Consider the following 18,181-nt stretch of genomic DNA (forward strand, 5'->3'; position numbering starts at 1 on the left):
ATTCCCCCAGGCCAGGTGGACAAATGGGCTGCCCAGCCTTGAGTCTGAATGACTGGAGCATGACAGATGTTTGTGCATGTGTGACTCCCCACTGGCCCTACCACGGTCCCTCCTAGTCTGTCCCTGTCAGGAACACTCACCTGGGTCCTAGTCAGCAGTAACTGGTGCCCAGGTGGCTTATGGGAAGTGTCCAGGAAACTGGTGGTGCTCAGTGGATCTTTCCTGAGTGGACCTCATAGGCTCCACATGAAAGAGAAACCGAAGTGTCCTCTCAGCCCCGCCCCACCCTTTCATGCTGGGTGGGGTGAGAGCCAGAACCATGTAGACCGTCACTGACGCTGAGTCCTCAGGAGACCCTGCAAGGTAGGGGGAGTTGTCACACTTCCCAGCTGAGAAGGCTGACTCAAGGAGGACAGGCGTTCGGCCCAAGGTCACACAGCGAGAGTGTTGGAGCTAGGATTGTTCTAGAATCAGAGTGTGCTGGAGGATGGAGTAGCATGAGTACCAGCTGACTTGGTTCAGACGTCCAGGGCTGAGGTCAGAGGGGCTGAGGAGAAGTGGGGTGAGGGGAGGATGGCCTCCTTGACCCTGTCCTCAGTCCTGGCAGAAGCAGCCCTCCAAGTTTGCCACCCTGCTGAGGACCCTGCAGAGAGGCCGGAAGAGGCAGCAGCAGAAGGTGAGTGCGCCTGTGGGGAGGGGCTCCAAGGTCAGAGGAGGGGACTCTGCCCTCCCAGCTGGGGGCTCCAATCCAGAGAGGGGGCCTTCCTCCTGCAGCCCTCCTCCTGTTGCCGCAGAGCCTGACACCCGCCCTTAGAAGTGACCAGGAGGAGGGCCTGGGGAGCTGCAGCAGGATGGGTCGGGAGAGTGGAGGGGCCAAGGATTAAAGGCCCTGTGACCAGCCAAAAGCAGGCCCTGGGAGGTGACCAGGAGGAGTCTGGTGTTCTTGGAGGGTGAGGGGTGGGGATTGAGGGCCGGCTATAAAGGGTTTGAGGCTGCTCCGTGTGGGGACCCCGGGCTGGGCCAGGAGGCTGAGCATGAGGAGTTTTCAGGGGAGGGTCATGGGGACACCTGAGACCAGGGCCTCATCCCATCTAATCCCAATGGCACAGGGCATCGTCCCCTTCCTGGGCACCATGCTAACTGACCTGATCATGCTGGACACTGCCATGGAGGATTACGTAAATGTGAGTGAGGCCGGGGGCCAGAAGGGGGTGACCAGGTTGGGACTTGGGAAGACACAGTCCCAGTACCAAGACCTGAGTGGTCAGAATGTGGTAACTTCCTGTCGTGACAGCCTCCCAGGCTCCCCTGTGGGCTGGGACAGTGTGCCCCTCTTAGGGATGAGGGAACGAAGGCTCCACGTGGAGCCCGTCCCGGGTCCCCAGGCTGGCGAAGCAGCAGAGCTGCCCGCCTACAGAGCTGCATGGGCTTTGTTGGAGGCGAGAGAGAAGTCGGCCTCCAAGTCAGGCAGCACACTGATGGAGCTGTCCCTTCCTGCCTGAGGACTCAGCCTCCCTGTCCGTCATCAGAGGGGCTTGGGCTACAGGGTCTTTGAGTGTCGGCCCCCATGTCCTCCCTTCTCTGGAGCCCAGAGCCTGGCCTGGGTCCAAGTCCTGTTTTCTGTCAGGCCCAGCCCCCTCCTGGACCTGGAGCTGGGCACCATGAGAAGGGGTGTGCACGGGGGCTGGTCATAGCTAGGGGGCTCGTTCTGATGGACTTTTGCTGTCTGCCTTCCAGGGCAATGAGATCAACCACGAGAAAAAGAAAAAGGTGAGCAGCTGTGGCCTTCCATGTCAGGGAGGAGAGGGGCGTGGAAACCAGAGACGCCCCTGGGAGGAACTCTCCTGGGCACCGCCCGCTGCATCTTACATTTACTGAGAGTGTTGGATGACAGAGAATCAGGAGACCCATCCAGTGGGGGGGTGGGGGCAGCGGTGGGCATCAAGCAAAACTCCCTGCGGGAGGGGCTTCTACCCATCTCTGAGAACAGGTAGGTCCTGCGTGGAATTGGAGGGAAGGAGAGTCCCATGTGAGCAAGGACCCAGGACCAGCCCCTTGCCCCACTCCTCACCCCCTGAAGACCCTGCAGCATCCCCAGCAGGCTCTGTCTGCATCCTCTCCTCCCTCTGGTGCCAGGAGCACAAAGTGATGATGGAGATCGTGCAGCTCCAGGAGGCTGCAGAGAATTACAACCTAGAGCCCCAGGAGCGATTCAGGGCCTGGTTCTGGGACATGGAGCAGCTCAGTGAGGACGAGAGGTGAGGCTGGACAGGACATGGGGAGGAACAGGTGCACTCTCCCTGCTGGCCAGTCCGGAGAGCCTGAGTCCATGACTCCCTTGTCAGCCCTGACCTGTCGCATGGCGATGGCTGGGGAAGCTGGGCTCCAGCTGCAGGGCAGATGCCGGGAAGGACACCTGGGCTGTGGATTGTGGGAGGCTCACAGGTCCACTCTATCCTGTAGCTACAGCCTGTCCTGCCAGCTGGAGCCCCGGTGCTAGTTGGCCAGCAAATCTCTCCAGGCCCAGAGAGCATGGCCATCATGAAGCTGAGGAGGGAGTGAGCGTCCGGTTGTCGTATGACCTCTTCCTTAGCAGCAGGGACCCAGCTGGGGCACTGAGGGTGCAAGGGCCCCACCGCCTGCCACCCCTGCCTGAGGCCAATTTCCATCTCTGTAGGGGTGAGAATCACTGCTTGTAAATAGTTCATGCCAGATTTGCAAACTGTTGTATTAAAGTCCTGTTTCTCTTAGAGCCTGGGAGTGGTGGTTCTTTCACATTCTGTGCTAATTTAAACGCTGTCCAGACTCTCAGATTCCTCACTGGATTAAGACATTTTGCAGTCATCCGATTATTGTGTGTGGGAGAGGGGGGAAGGTGCAGCCCCTCCCTGGCTGCTGAAGGAGACCCCCAAGTGCCCCTCCTCAGAGGACAGGTCCGTGTCAGCATCATGAAGCTGGGCCAGGAGCAGAGACAGCCCCTCAGACCCCTGAGATGGGAGGTCGAGGTGTTTTCTCAGGCCGAGCATCCACCACGGAAATGTGGGGGGCCCTAAAGCCACCACTTGCCAGGCCCACTCTGTGCCCCAGGAGTGGGGCTGCCCGTCCACACTCTGGAGGGAGAGGGAACATTTCCTGCGTCTCTTGTGGAGGTCTGTCTGGACCCCATGTTTGGAACTTGTAGTTTCTAGTTCAGCCTCTGGAAACGCATCACCTCTAAGTGGGGAAAACATGTAGCGATCAAACCGTGCGTGTGGAGAGGACAAGGCCAGGGGAAGGTCATTTGTGCAGGGACTTTGGGCAGGCAGGACTTCCCCTCCTCAGTGTCCCCTGGGGCCCGTGCTCACCCTTTCCCTGGACAGGACTACTGCTGGGACCATGTCCCTGGCTCCGAAGTCGTCTCCCTGCTTGCCTCCTCTCCAGGGGAAGATTTGTTGTGCAGCCTGCCAGGCTCCAGCTGGGCCCCGTTCCTGACACTCTCCTGCTCCCTGTGACCCAGGGCCCCAGCCCCTGCGCTTCCTTCTTCACTCTTGTCAAGTCAGAAGTCCCCTCAAGGCCCCACCCTCCCTCAGGTGCCTCAAGGCCACTCCTCCCTGGCTGGGCCCGATGGATCCTGGTGAGCTGTGATTTGCAGGCTAAAAGGCCATAATCCTGGCTAGCGAGTGCACTTACACTCTCCCTTGCTGTCCAGAGTGACTTCTGGGCCACATGGTTCTGAGGTGCATGGTCTCACACAAGTGCCCGTTAACACACTCAGCTTTGTTGTTGCCAGCTCAACCTAAGGGGCAGTTGGCCCAGCCTCTATGGCGTGCAGCCCCTGGACGGCTGTGCTCTTTTCCACAGTTGAGCTGTGACTGTGTCCCGGGGGTGTGAGCCTTTCCTGTTGGGAGCATTGAAAGCTGAGACATGAGAGGAGCGTGGGTGGGGGTGCAGCGGGGATGCCCCCAAAGTGATGACCTCTGGACATGCGTGGACATGTGAAAATGCCTTACCAGTTAAAATACTGAAATGCTTCCCATGTGGGCGTAAACAGACAGCGCCCTGAGTTCAGCCCAAGAACCCATCCGCTGACCAGGAGCTAAAGGGTTACCACCTGATGCTTTGAACGTTAGCCCTGAAAAATCTTGTAAGACAAGGGCCAGAGGAAGAGCTTGGCACTGCCTGATGGCCGCAAGTGTCACCCAGCTCCCTGCAGGCTGGACTCTGCCAGGGCACCTTCTCAGGACAGCCAACCGCTGAGGATAAACACTGCTTCCCAGTAGCCCAGGCCCTTCCTGACACGGCACAGCCATCCAGGAAAGAGAGTTGCCAATGGAGGAATGGCTGTCCTTCCGCTCCAAAGGGAAGCAGAAGTGCCAGGTGCCAGGGCTGGGCCAGGGCCGGGATGAAGGCACGGGTGTCCGATGGGTTTCTCCTGCAGGACTGTGGGGCTCCTGCGAGGCCAGCCTGCATGGAGCGACCTTTAACATGTCCCATGCCCATCGTGTGGCAGCGGGGGACAGCGCATTGCATCCTTGGGCATCCATTGGCCAAAAGTGCTGACAGTCCCCCGGAGAGACCCATGTTTGCAGTGAGGGACCCCTAACATGCTGTTGTTTTTTTTTCATTCTCAGCTTCAAAATATCTGTTTGGTTCTTTTTTGCGTTTTTTTGTGTTTCTTGTTTCTGAGCTTTTCATTTTGTCCTGCTCTTGCTTTCCTCATTTCACTAAGCAGTTGGCTGTGTGCTCTTGTAGCTCTCTGTGCTGCTTCAGAATGATTCTTTTGATCCCTTCTTCTACAGTATTCCCAGGACGCTGCTTTTCATTGTGTGCCCTCCACATGGGTCCACTTTGGAGCCGGTCAACTGAGCAGACTGTTAAGCTCTCTGTCCCCCCGTGAGACACACACTGAACAGAGAACCTCTGCCGAGTGGGGCCCTACCACTGCGTTCCACTTAAACCTACTGTACGTTCCTTCCAGCCTTCTCCCAACCCTGCCTATTCCGGTTCTTCACAGTGTTGCCAGGTTCCCGTCTGTGGCCCAGGAATTGGACCAGTTCTTCTGGAGTGCAGCGCAGTTCCTTGGGGCCCAGTCTGCGCCTCACCCTTTGGGACCAGCTGGGAGTCAGGTTCACCTGGATGGAGTCTTGGTCTGCAAGCCAAGGAGGCTGCTGGGCGTAGTCCTGAGGAGGAGCGGTGTCTTGCCAGGCAGTGCCCTCAGGGACCCTCAGGAGGGGCAGAGTGATCTCCTCAGACAGGAGGAGGAGGGCGCTGCTTCTATGGACAAAGAGACGCTGCCCATCTGTGGAGCCTGAAGCCCAGCTCACCCAGGAATGGCCTGTTGTCCCCGTTCCACCCTCAAGACCCCACTCCTTCTAAATCGACGCCATCACTTTCACTGCTGTGCGGACGGGAATTCCATTTGGGCTGTGATTCAGCCACTTGCAGGCAGAGACTCTGGGTTAGGTTTTCCGAAATCTCAGCTCTGAAGCTACAGGAAATAAGTGTTTATTTCAGGGAAGAAGGAGATGCTTCAGGTCCATTACATGGTGCTGGAGCTGCGAATTGGACACCTGGACTCATCTCTTTCTTTCCTCACATAATCAGTGCAGTTAGGAGCAGTTCGTTAATTTCATTACATTAGTTAGTCCAGAATGATCTAAAGTATCAAATTCACGGCCACCCAGAACCTTGCCTTTTATAAATATTTGATTAGGATTACACAATGGTGATATTTTGTATATCCCTATTGCCAGAAATTGCCATGGACCGTTAGTTTCCTCTGAACACTGGAAGTAGGGCTGCTAGAACGTTTAAATTTAATCAAATTAGAGAGCCAATTACAGAAACAGAACCATTTTAGAAACACATCTTTAATATTCTATTCCTCTAGAACCATCCTTGGCACCACAATCTGTATTAGAGCTCTCCAGAGAACAGGAACATATATATGTATAACATGAACATACACATGTATGAACATACAGCCATGCCTCCCTTAACGACGGGGACATGTTCTGAGAAATGCATCGTTAGGCAATTTCGTCCTTGTGCAAACAGCACAGAGTGCACTTACACAACCCTAGACGGTGTGGCCTACCGCCCCCCGAGGCTCTGTGGTACTAGTCTTATGGGACCACCATCGTATTTGCAGCCCGTCACTGACCAAACGGTCATATGCAGCGCATGACTGTACATGCATGTGTATGCATACGTGTACACGGACACACAGCGAGAGGTTTATCTCACGGAGTTACTCTTGTGATTGTGGGAGCTGGCAAGTTTGAAGCGACCGGAAGGTCAGCAGACTAGAAACTCAGCAAGATTTTAAGCTGCGACCTGAGGCATAATTTCTTCTTCGCCAGGAAACCCTAATTTTTCCTCCTATGGGTTTCAACTGAGTAACTGACACGCCCCCACGGTTTAAAGGGTGATACAGGCCTATTTCATTTGATTGTGCTTCCCAGATGTTGCGTCTTTTACAAGTTGAAGGTTTGTGGCAACCTTGCGTTGAACAAGTCTACTGGTGCCGTTTCTACCACAGCGTGTGTTCACTTTGGGTCTCTGGGTCACATCTTGGTAACTCTCACAGTATTTCAAACTTTTTCGTTACTATTCTGTTTGTTGTGGTGACCTGTGCTCAGTGATCGCTGATGTTACTATTGTAATTGTTCTGGGGCTCCACGAACTGCGTCCATATAAGACAGCAAACAATTAATAAATGTTGTGTGTGTCCCCACTGCTCCACCGACCGGCTGTTCCCCCGTCTCTCCCTCTCCTCAGGCCTCCCTATTCCCGGAGACACACCAATGTTGAAATTAGGCCCATTAGTAACCCTACAGTGGCCGCTAAGGGTTCCAGTGAAAGGAAGAGTCATACATCTCTCACTTCAAATCAAAAGCTAGAAATGCTCAAGCTCAGTACGGAAGGTGTTTTGAAAGCCAAGACAGGCCCAAAACCAGGCCTCTTGCACCAAACTATTAGCCAAGTTGTGAGTGCAAAGGAAAACTTCTTTTCCTTTTCCTTTAACGAAAATTAAAAGTGCTGCTCCAGTGAACACACGAATGATAAGAAAGCAGAGCAGCCTCGTTGCTGATATGGAGGAAGTTTCAGTGGCCTGGACAGAAGAGCAAACCAGCCACAACACTCCACCAGGCCTAAGCGGATCCAGAGCCAGGCCCTCACTCTCTTCAGTTCTGGGAAGGCCGAGAGAGGGGAGGAAGCTGCCCGAGAAAGTGTGATCCAGCAGAGGTGGGCTCATGAGGTTTAAGGACAGAAGCCCTTGCCATAACCTGGAAGGGCAGGGGGAAGCAGCAAGCGCTGCTTCTACTAGAAGGGGCAGCACGTCATCCAGAAGATGTGGCTCGATCATCAGTGAAGGCAGCTACACTCAACGACGGACTTTCAACATAGACGAAACAGCCTTCTACTGGAAGAGGACGCCATCTGGGACTTTCACAGCCAGAGAGAAGTCAGTGCCTGGCTTCAAAGCTTCAAAGGACAGACCGACTCTCTTGTTAGAGAGTTAATGCAGCTGGTGACTTTAAGTTGGAGCCGATGCTCACTGACCATTCTGAAAATCCAGGACCCTTAAAAATTATGCTATATTTGCTCTACCTGTGCTCTATAAATGGCGCAACAAAGCCTGGATGGCAGCACATCTGTTTACAACATGGTTTAATGAATATTTTAAGCCCGCTGTTGAGATCAACTTCTCAGAAAAAAAGAGTCCTTTCAAAATATTACTGCTCATTGACAATGCAGCAGGTCAATCGAGCTCGGATGGAAAGGCACAATGAGATTAATGTTGTTTTCATGCCCACTAACATGACATCCATTCTGTAGCCCAGGGATCAAGGAGTAATTTTGGCTTCCAAGTCTTATTGTGTAAGAACTGCATTTTGTAAGGCTATAGCTGTCATGCATAGTGACTCCTCTGATGGATCTGGGCAAAGGGCATTGAACACTTTCTGGAGAGGATTCACCATTCTCCATGCCATTAAGAACATTCGTGATTCATGGGAAGAGGTCAAAATATCGACATTAACAGGAGTTTGGAAGAAGTTGACTCCAACCCTCATGGATGACTTCGAGGGGTTCCAGAATCCAGTGGAGGAAGTAAGTGCAGATGCGGTGGAAACAGGAGAAGAGCTAAACTAGAAGTGGACCCTGAAGATGGGACTAAAGTGCAGCAATCTCCTGATAAAATGTTCACGGATGCGCAGCTGCTTCTTATGGACGAGCAAAGAAAGTGGTTTCTTGAGAGAGAAACTACTCCTGGCGAAAATGCATGAGGACTGTTGAGATGACAACAAAGGATTTAGAATGTTACATAAACTTGGTTGATAAAGCAGAGGCAGGGTTTGAGAGAATTGATCCAATTTTGAAAGAAATTCTGTGGGTAGAACGCTATCAAACAGCGTCACATGCTACGGAGAAAACATTCATGAGAGGAAGAGTCGATCAATGTGCTAAGCTTCATTGTTGTCTTATTCTAAGAAATTGTCACAGCCACCCCAACCTTCAGCAACCACCACCCTGATCAGTGAGCAGCCATCAATGCTGAGGCAACGCCCTCCACCAGCAAAAAGATTACAACTCACTGAAGGCTCAGACGAGGGTTAGTGTTTTTAGCAATAAGTTATTTTTTTATCAAGGTATGTGCATGTTTCAAAAATATAGTGCTACTGTAAACTTAATGGACAACAGTGTAGTGTAAACGTAACTTTTATATGCACTGAAAACCAAAAGATTCGTGTGACTCGCTTTATTGCGACAGTGGCTTTATTGGGGTGCTGGGGAACAGAGCCTGTGATGTCTTGAGCTCCGCCTGTGAAACTTTGGCCTGGACACCTGCTGTGCGACAGTCTCAGGTTCCTCACCTGAATGACGGGGATGATGGTGCTTAGAAAAAGAGGCACCTAAAAGAAAAAGAGAGGCTTTATTTGGGGTCTTCGAATTGAAGTTTGGGGAACACAGGTTCTGGCAGCAGCCAGAAAAGGGTCCCCCAAGTCATAAAAGTCAGGAGTTTTTATCATCACAAAGGAGAGCCCAGAGCAGCCACCTCACTGTTTGTCAGGGAGGGTCCATTCATGTCATAGCTCATGGGCTTGCTCAAGGGCACCTGCTTGTGACCAGAAAGAGTATATTTTGGCACAGTTCTTCAGACAGTCGTCTCTCAGCAAATAACTACCTTTTGGTAAGTCAGCAATGTCAGCACAGTTTCCTATTTTTAGCAAGATGGAGTCCAGGGTACAAAATGGAGTCATGGTTGTCAACTCATTTCAGGTGCCCACCATATTGGGAAGAACATGATGGGTCAGAAACGGTGGGTGCTTGTAACAGCTTCCTGTTGCTGCTGTAAGAGATTATCACGGACCTGGAGGCTTCAAACAACACACATTCACTGCCTCACAGTTCTGGGGATCACGGGCCCAGGCGGGCTTGGCTGCCTCCTCTGCCCCACGGCTCAGAGGGCCAGAGTCAGGAGTGAGCCAGCTGCGATCCTATTTAGAGGTTCGGGGGAGAATCCTTTTCCAAACTCACTCTGAGGCACGGCAGAGTGCGGTTCCTTGCAGTTGTGGAGCTGAGGTCCCCATTCCTCGCTGGCTGACGGCCGCGAGGCTCTCAGCACCTGGCCACCTGGCTTCCTCGTGGCCTGGCTCCCCCATCTTCTAACCAGCAGAAGCCTCGAGTGCTTCTCACGCTTCGTGTCTCTCTGACTTTCCCTTCGGCAGCATCTCTCTGCTCCAGCTGGAGAAAGTTCTCGACTTTTAAGGGTTTATGTGATTAGATTGGGTCACAGAGACAATCGAGGATAATCTCCCCATTTTAAAAGCTTTAACCTGCATTTCTTTTTTGAAAATGTTTTAAACTTTTTAAATTGAGATGACATTAGTTTATAGCATTATATGAATACCATGTGTACATCACCATATTTTAACTTCTGTATTGACTACATCATGTTCACCACCAAAAGTCTATTTTCCGCACAAATGTCACCTTACAAATGTCACTGTACAAATGTCCCCCTTCACCCCTTTTGCCCTCCCCACCCCTTTGCCCTCTGGTAACCACCGATGCATTCTCTATATCCATGTGTTTGTTATGGCTTTTTTATCCTCCGCATATGAGTGAAATCATACAGTATTTGTCTTTCCCCATCTGACCTATTTTGCTTAGCATATGTACCAGAATTTCACCTGCAAAATCACTTTTCTGACATAATATATTCACAGGTTCTGAGGATGAGGGCATGGGAACCATTCTGCCTGCCACAGCGCCAGTCGACACAGAATGGAGTTAACCAGGACTGATAATGATCCCAGCCGATGGTGTGGCCGGGCTGGCGTGTGTGGGATCAGAGGGGATGAAGGTGGAGAGTAGGGTGTGGCTGTATCCAGATATTTGGCCCACTTATTTATTTATTCATTTATTTATTCTGTGCGAGGAAGATTGGGCCTGAGCTAATAGCTGTGCCAATCTTTCCCTATTTTGTGTGGAATGCTGCCACAGCCTGGCTTGTTGCGCGCTCCTAGGTCCCTGCTTGGGATCTGAACCCAGGAACCCTGGGCTGCCAAAGCAGAGCATGCAAACTTATCCACTACAGCACCTGGCTGACCCCTGGCCTATCTTTTAATTGGGTGTTGATTTTCTTCTTGAGTGTCATGAGTTCTTTATGTTTTTTGGATACAAGTCCTTTTTTGCGTTAATTCACTACATAATATCACAGTCTATTTTACAAGTTAAATGTATGATAATGTATGGAATAGAAATGGCAGGAAAAAACTAAACCTGGGTCAAGAACATGAGTTTTTCCAAAACTAGGGGCCAAAGGAAGATGTTTTGCCTGCAAGCCCAAGGAGGTGATGGGGAGGGTGACAGCTATGGCATTTTTCCTTTTTTTTTGCAAATATTTTCTGCCAGTCTTTCTCTCTGGCTTGTCTTTTTCTTCTCTTTTTATTTTATTCTCTTAAGAGTGTCTTTAGCAGAACAGAAATTTTAAATTTTAATGAAGTCCAATTTACCAATTTTTTCTTACACAGATTATCCTTTGGTGTTATACCTAAAATCTCACTGCCAAATCCAAGGTCATATAGATGTTTTTCCTGTGTTTTTACAAGGTGTTTGTACTTTTGCATTTCTCATTAGGTCTATGACCCATTTTGAGTCAATTTTTGTGAAAGCTGTAAGGTCTGTGTCAAGATTCCTTTTTCTTTCTTTTCCTTTTTTTTGGTACGGTCATCCAGTTGTTCCAGCACCATTTGTTGAAAAGGCTGTTCTTTCCCTACTGTATTGCCTTTGCTCCTTTGTCAAAAATCAGTTGCCTGTATTTGTGTGGGTCTATTTCTGGACTCTCTGTTGTTTTCCATTCCTCTATGTATTTACTCTTCTGTCAGTACCATGCTGTATTGATTATTATAGCTTTCTAGTAAGTCTTGAACTAGGGTACTGCGAGTTCTCCAACTTTATTCTGTTCCATCAATATTGTGTTGGCTGTTCTGGGTCTTTTTCTCTCCACACAAACTTTAGAATCAGTTTGTGGATATCCACGAAATGGCTTACTGTGATTTTGGTTGGGATTGCGTTGAACCTATGGATCAAGTTGGAAAGAACTGACGTCTTAACAATGTGAAGTCTTCCAACCCATGAACATGGGACGTGTCCATCCATTTATTTAGACCTTTTATTTCTTTTATCAGTTTCATAGTTTTCATCATCTAAATCTTACACATATTTTGTTAGACTTATACTTAAATATTTCCCTTTTTTAGGTGCAAGTATGAATGTTACTGTGTTTTTAATGTCAAATTCCAATTGTTTATTGCTGGTATATAGGAAAACAATAGATTTTTATAGGTTAACCTTGTATCCTGCAATTTTGTTGTAAATGCTAATTAATTTCATTCCTTTTCTTGTGGATTCTCTGGGATTTTCTGTATAGAAAGTCATGTCATCTGCAAATAAAGACGGTTTTGTTTTTTCTGTCCCCATCTTATATGTTTTTTTTCCTTTTTTTGTCTTATTGCATCAACAAGGACTTCCAGTACTGTGTTGAGTATGAGCGGTGAGAGGGGCATCCTCGCCTGCTCCCTGATCTCAGGGGGAAAGCTGTGAGTTTCTCCCCTTTAAGTATGATGTGAGCTGTAGGTTTTTGCAATAGATGCTCTTTATCACCTTGAGAATGTTACCCTTTATTCTTAGTGTTTGAAAGTTTTTATCATGAATGGTTGTTGGATTTTGTCAAATATGTTTTCTGTATCTATCGATATGATCATGTGATTTTTCTTCTTTAGTGTGTTGATTGATGGATTACATGAATTGATTTTGGACCGCTGAACCAGCCCTGCGTTCCTGGAATAAGCCCACTACGTCATGGTATATAACTCCTTTTTTACATTGTTGGATTCAATTTGCTAATGCTTCTTAAGGATTTTTGCATCTGTCTTCATGAGAGATATTTGTTTTTAGTTTTCCTTTCTTGTACCCTGTCTGGCTTTGGTATTATGTCTGGCTGCCCTCATCGAATGAATTAGGAGATATTCCCCGGCATCGACCTTGTAGAAGAGATTGTAGAGAATAGGTATACTTTCTTCCTTAAAGTTTTGGTAGAATTCACTGATAAACACCCCTAGGCCTGGTACTTTCTGTTTTGGAAGGTTATTAATTATTGATGCAATTTGTTTAATAGATGTAAGCCTATTCAGATTATCTGTTTCTCCTTGTGTGAACTTTCATAGTACACTTGACTTTTAATGAATTTGTCCATTTTACCCCCATTATCCAGTTTGTGGGAATAGAGTCATTCATATTATCCCTTTATTAACATTTTACTGTTCATAGGATTAGTAGTTATATCTCTCTTTTGTAGATGATATTGGTATTTTGTGTCTTCTCCTTTTTTATTTCTCACTTAATTGGGCTAGGATAGTCAGTGTTGTTGATCTTTCCCAAAACAAAAGACAAAAAACCCTTTGACTTTGTTGATGTTTTTCATTTCCTGTTTTCAATTTCATTGGTTTCTGCCCTAATTTTTACTTTTTCTTTTCTTCTGCTTACCGTCAACATACTCACTCTTCTTTTTCTACTTTCCTAACATGAAAACTTAGATTTTTAATTTTAGGTATTTCTTCTTCCCTGACATATGCATTCAATGCTATAAATTTCCCTCTGAATGTTGGTTTTCCTGCATCCCATAAATTTTGATGAGTTGTATTTTTCATTACCTCTTAGTTTAAATATACTTTTATTCCTCTTGAGGCTTCCTCATTTTCTCACTTGATATTTAGAATGTGTCTTGTTTAGTCTTCAAATACTTGAGAACTTTAAATTATCTTGCTGTTACTTATTTCTAGTTTAATTCTATTGCATTGAGAACATGTGTTGAATAGTCGCTGTTTTGTTAAATTTGTAAAGATATGTTTTATGTCTCTGAATGTGGTCTATCTTGGGGAATGTTCCACGTGAGCTTGAGAAGAATACGTGTTCTGCCGTTCTTGGATGAAACAGTTGTTAGTCAAGGTTCTTCAGAGAAACAGAACCAATCGGATGTACACATATACATATGTAAAGGACACTATTATAGGTATTGGCCCCCAAATTTATGCATTGCAAGCTGGAAAACCCGGAAAGCTGGTCGAGTACTTCGGTCCCTGTCCAAAGGCCTGAGAATTGGCAGAGGGTATGAGGGTCAGGGAGTGGGGGCGATTGTGTAAGCTTTAGTCTGTATCTGAAGGCCAAAGGACCAGGAGCATTGATTTCCCAGGGCAGAAGACAGAGGTCCCAGCTGAAACAGGGAGAGCACATGTGCCCTCCTTCAGCACTCTGTTCTATTCAGTCCTTCAGTACCCACCCATGTAGGGGAGGTCATCGGCTTTACTCAGTTCAGCAATCAAGTGCTGGTCTCTACTGGAAACCCCGTCACAGACACACCCACAAATAATCTTTTACCAGCTGTCTGCTCATCCTCTTACCCCCGTCAAGTTGACACAGAATACGTGCCATGAGAGTAGTCTATAGATATCACTCCAATCTGGTTGATTGATGGTGCTATTGAGGTCAACTATGTTGCTGATTTTCTGCCTGCCGGATCTGTCCATTGCTAATAGGCTGATGCTGAAGTCTCCAAATATGATGGTGGATTTGTCTATTTACCCTTGCAGTTCTATCAGTTTTTGTCTCACACACTTGGATGCTCTGTTGTTAGGTACATAGATAGTAAGGATTATTACATGTTGAAGTATTGACACCTTTGTTATTACGTAGTTCCTTATCCCTGATCACTTTTTTTGTCCTAATGTCTGGTTTGTCTGAAATAATATAGCTATTCCAGGTTTATTGTAATTTGTGTTAGCAGGACATGTCTTTCTCTATCCCTTTACTTTTAATCTGTGTTTATATTTAAAGTGGGTTTCTCATAGACAACATATAGTGTTTTTTTCTGTTCTCTGACAGTCTCCATCTTGTAATGGTGTACTCAGACCATTCACATTTAGTCTGGTTATTGCTGCATTTGAATTAATATCTGTCACGTTTGTAATGGCTTTCTACTTCCTTCTTTTCTTCTTCTTCTTTTCTCCTTCTCTGCTTTAAACTGAGCACTTAATTTTATTTCATTTTGTCTTCTTTCTTAGAATATCAATTATAGTTCTTTCTAAAATCCTTTAAGTGTTTGTCTTAGAGTTTGCACTATACATTTACAAGTAATCTAGGTCCACTTTCAAATAACACAATACTACTACTTGGGTCGTGCAATTCCCATGTAACAGGATATTCCCAATTCCTCTCCCACATTCCTTATAGAATTGTTGCCATTCATTTCACTCGTGCCTATGCTGTAAGCACATCATTACTATTAATTTGAACAAACTTTTATCTCTTAGGTCAATTAAGAAAAAGGAGAGATTTATTTACCTTCATTGATTCCTTCGCCAATGCTCTTCTTTACTTTATATAGATTCGAGTTTCTGACCTATATCATTTTCCTTCTTCCTGAAGCACTTCTTTTAATATTTTGCATATGGCATGTCTTCTGGCAAGCAATTCCCTCAGTTTGTGTTTGAGAAACTCTTCATTTCCTCTTTTCCTTTTGAAGGATGGCTTCACTGGATGTAGAATTCTCCTCTTCTCTTGCGTGTCTTCTAATGAGAAGGGCACTGTAATTCTTACCCTTTTTGAACTAAAGTAAGGCTTTAGTTCCTCTCGGTTCTTTCAAGATTCTCTTTGTCTTTGTGTTTGTTCAGTTTAAATATATGTCTGTATGTATATTTTTTGGAATTGGTTGTTTGTGGTGATCTCTGAGCTTCCTGGATCTGTGTTTTGGCATCTGTCATCCATTTGGGAAAGTTCTCAGCTATTAATACTTCACATGTTTGTCTTGTCCTCTCTCTTTCTTTTCCTCCTGTTATTTCCATTGTGGATAGGTATCACTTTTGTAATTGTTCAAAAATTTTCAATATCCTGTTTCCTCCCTCCCCCGTTCTTTTTCTTTTTGGATTTCAGTTTGGGAAGTTTCTGTTGGTGTATGTTCAGATTCCCTGATTTTTTCCTCAGCCTTGTCCATCAAAGGCATTCTTCATTCTCTCACAGTGTTTCTGGTGTACATCATTTTCTTTCGCTTCTTTCTTACCACTTCCTCTCTCTTCTTGCATTAGTCATCTGTTGTTTCATGTTGTCCATTGCTTCCATTATTATCCTTAGCATATTAATCACAGTAATTTTACAGTTTAAGTCTGATAATTCCAAAATCTCTGCCATATCTGAGCACGGTTCCGATACTTGCTCTGTCTCTTCTGACTGTGATCTCTCTCGCCTTTAGCATGTCTCGTTTTTTGTTTGAAAGGTAGACAGGCTGGATCAGATAATAGAAACTGATGGAACTAGGTCTTTGGCTTGAGGTATCATGTTAACCTGGCTAGCATTCTGGCTGTGTCTAATCTCTACTGTAGCAGCCACTGTACATGACAGGGCATGAGATTCCACTAATGTCCTTATTTTTTGTCTCCTCTCTTGCCTTTGAGCTTCCTTATGAACTTTTTCGTATGGTCTGTACCTTGTGGCTTTTCTGCTTTTATTAGTGGGTCATAACATATTAGAAACTATCAATCTGTAAAAAACCTCACTCTGGGCTCACTGGAATGATGATAAAAACCACCAGGGCATCAATAAGAACTTTGTTTTATAGCTGCTGTTGAATTTATTCCATCAGGAAAACAGGTAGCACTAAACTGGGGTTTGGTAAGAGTTCAGGGTTTATGCAGCACGTGTTTCTATTTAAGAGCTCTGATTCTTCACATGGGTTGGACTGAACTGTCAGAAGCGTAGTCAATGTAAAGAATATTACAGACACGCCAGGTTTTGTCTATAGTCGCCTCCCTCACTTATCCATGGACTTCGTGTCTTCTTTGCCATAGGAAGTGGAGAGGCTGCCGGTTGTTTAGCCTGTGCCTTTGTCCTCACAAGCCCTGGGTGGACTGAGTGGGAGTCAGGTACGCAGCACAAAGATGCTTTATCTGGGACCCCTGTTAGCATCGTCCTAAGTTTTCTTTTATCTTCCTCATTCCTGTTTCTAATGTGGATACTCCCAAATTAGTTCTAGGTGATAGTGTTTTACTTCTGCTGAGGGTGATCTTTTATTTCCCTGACCTCTTTCTTTATTTAGGAGATATTTTACTTTTTAGAGTGTTTGGAAAATACTATATATTTCAATGAATATTTGCCCATATATAATGCCTGCCATCTGACATTGCTTAAATTGGTACCTGTGCAATAAAGAGGAAATACATTTTTCTTTACTTTAATTTACATGTTCTACATGCGCTTTGCTGCTCCTTACTTTATTCCTAGGAGTTACCCAGTAGAATTGAACTAATTAGCCATTTTTATTTCTATTGAAACACTAGAAAAAAGTGTTTGTGGCACATGGAAATTGTAGTTAACTTGGTCCTCCTAAGCATTTTTACAAGAACTGCCTGGCCTAAGTCTAGAGAAGGGGCTCTTGGTTTATTTACCTTTTGTTTGTTCCACCCATTAATCTTCTTAATTTTTAAAAAAAGTTTATTTTAATGAGTCATATTGGCTTATAACATTGTGTAAAGTTCAGGTGTTTATCATCAGGAATTAGCTTCTGTACAGACTGAGTCGTGTTCCCCAGCAATAGTCTAGTTTGTATCCATCACTGTGCATTTGTGTCACTTTATCTCTTTGGCCCTTCCCACACCCCCTTCCCCTCTGGTAACCACTAATCTCTTCTCCTTCTCCATGTGTTCTGTTTATCTTCCACATATGAGTGAATCATATGGTGTTCATCTCTCTCTGTCTGGCTTATTTTGCTTAGCATAATACCCTCAATGTCCATCCGTGCTGTTATAAATGGCACAAATTGTCTACTTTTATGGGAGGGTAGTGTTCTATTGTATATACGTACAACATCTTCTTTATTCATTCTTCCGCTGATGGGTATTTGGGTTACTTCCATATCTTGGCTGTTGGGAATAATGCTGCGATGAATACAGGGGTGCATGCATTTCTTTCCGTTGTTGGTTTCTTGATCTTTGGATTGCTACCCAGTAGCAGGATAGCTGGATCATATGGTATTTCTATTTCTAATCTTTTGAGAAATCTTCATCCTGTTTTCCATAGTAGCTTCATGAGTTTGCATTCCCACTAGCAGTGTATGAGGGTTCTCTTTTCTCCACATCCTCTCAACAAATAACAAGATGTGTTATTTCTTGTCTTGTTAATTATAGCCATTCTGATGTGTGTGAATTGATATCTCATTGCAGCGTTGATTTGCACTTCCCTAATAATTAGTGATGTTGAACATGTTTTCATGTGGCTCTCGGGCACCTGTATATCTTCTCTGAACAAATGTCTGTTCACACAATTGTATATATAGAAAACCCTAAAGAATCCCAGAAAAACTATTAGAAATAATCGAAAAGTACAGCAAAGTTGCACAGTCAAAATACAAAAGCAAGATACAGAAATCAGTTGCATTTCTGTGCATTAGTAATGAACTAGCAGAAAGAGAAATGAAGAATAGAATCCCATTTACAGTCTCAACCAAAGGAATAACATACCTAGGAATTAATTTAACCAAGGAGGTGAAAGACCTATACACTGAAAAATGTAAGGAATTATTAAAAGAAATCAAAGAAGACTTAAAGAAACAGAAAGACGTTCTATGCTCCTCAATTGGAAGACT

At 46.0% G+C, this 18,181-nt stretch overlaps 1 protein-coding gene and 1 long non-coding RNA gene across 2 annotated transcripts in view; both read left to right on the forward strand.

Moving 5' to 3' along the window:
• Positions 1-2,752, forward strand: part of LOC138922168 (ral guanine nucleotide dissociation stimulator-like) — a 75,392-nt gene extending 72,640 nt beyond the window's left edge. Inside the window, exons 9-13 of the mRNA XM_070258994.1 lie at positions 599-676; positions 1,110-1,184; positions 1,738-1,770; positions 2,137-2,258; positions 2,464-2,752. Coding sequence (XP_070115095.1) covers positions 599-676; positions 1,110-1,184; positions 1,738-1,770; positions 2,137-2,258; positions 2,464-2,500 — 345 coding nt within the window. The 3' untranslated portion in view covers positions 2,501-2,752. The remainder of the gene's footprint in view (positions 1-598; positions 677-1,109; positions 1,185-1,737; positions 1,771-2,136; positions 2,259-2,463) is intronic.
• A 5,715-nt stretch (positions 2,753-8,467) lies between these two features.
• The window catches only part of LOC138922170 (uncharacterized), a 41,118-nt gene continuing 31,404 nt past the window's right edge, over positions 8,468-18,181 (forward strand). Inside the window, exons 1-2 of the long non-coding RNA XR_011435249.1 lie at positions 8,468-8,596; positions 12,273-12,354. This is a non-coding gene — a long non-coding RNA (uncharacterized lncRNA). The remainder of the gene's footprint in view (positions 8,597-12,272; positions 12,355-18,181) is intronic.

Source organism: Equus caballus, unplaced genomic scaffold, assembly GCF_041296265.1.
Source record: "Equus caballus isolate H_3958 breed thoroughbred unplaced genomic scaffold, TB-T2T haplotype2-0000562, whole genome shotgun sequence".
Taxonomy (NCBI): domain Eukaryota; kingdom Metazoa; phylum Chordata; class Mammalia; order Perissodactyla; family Equidae; genus Equus; species Equus caballus.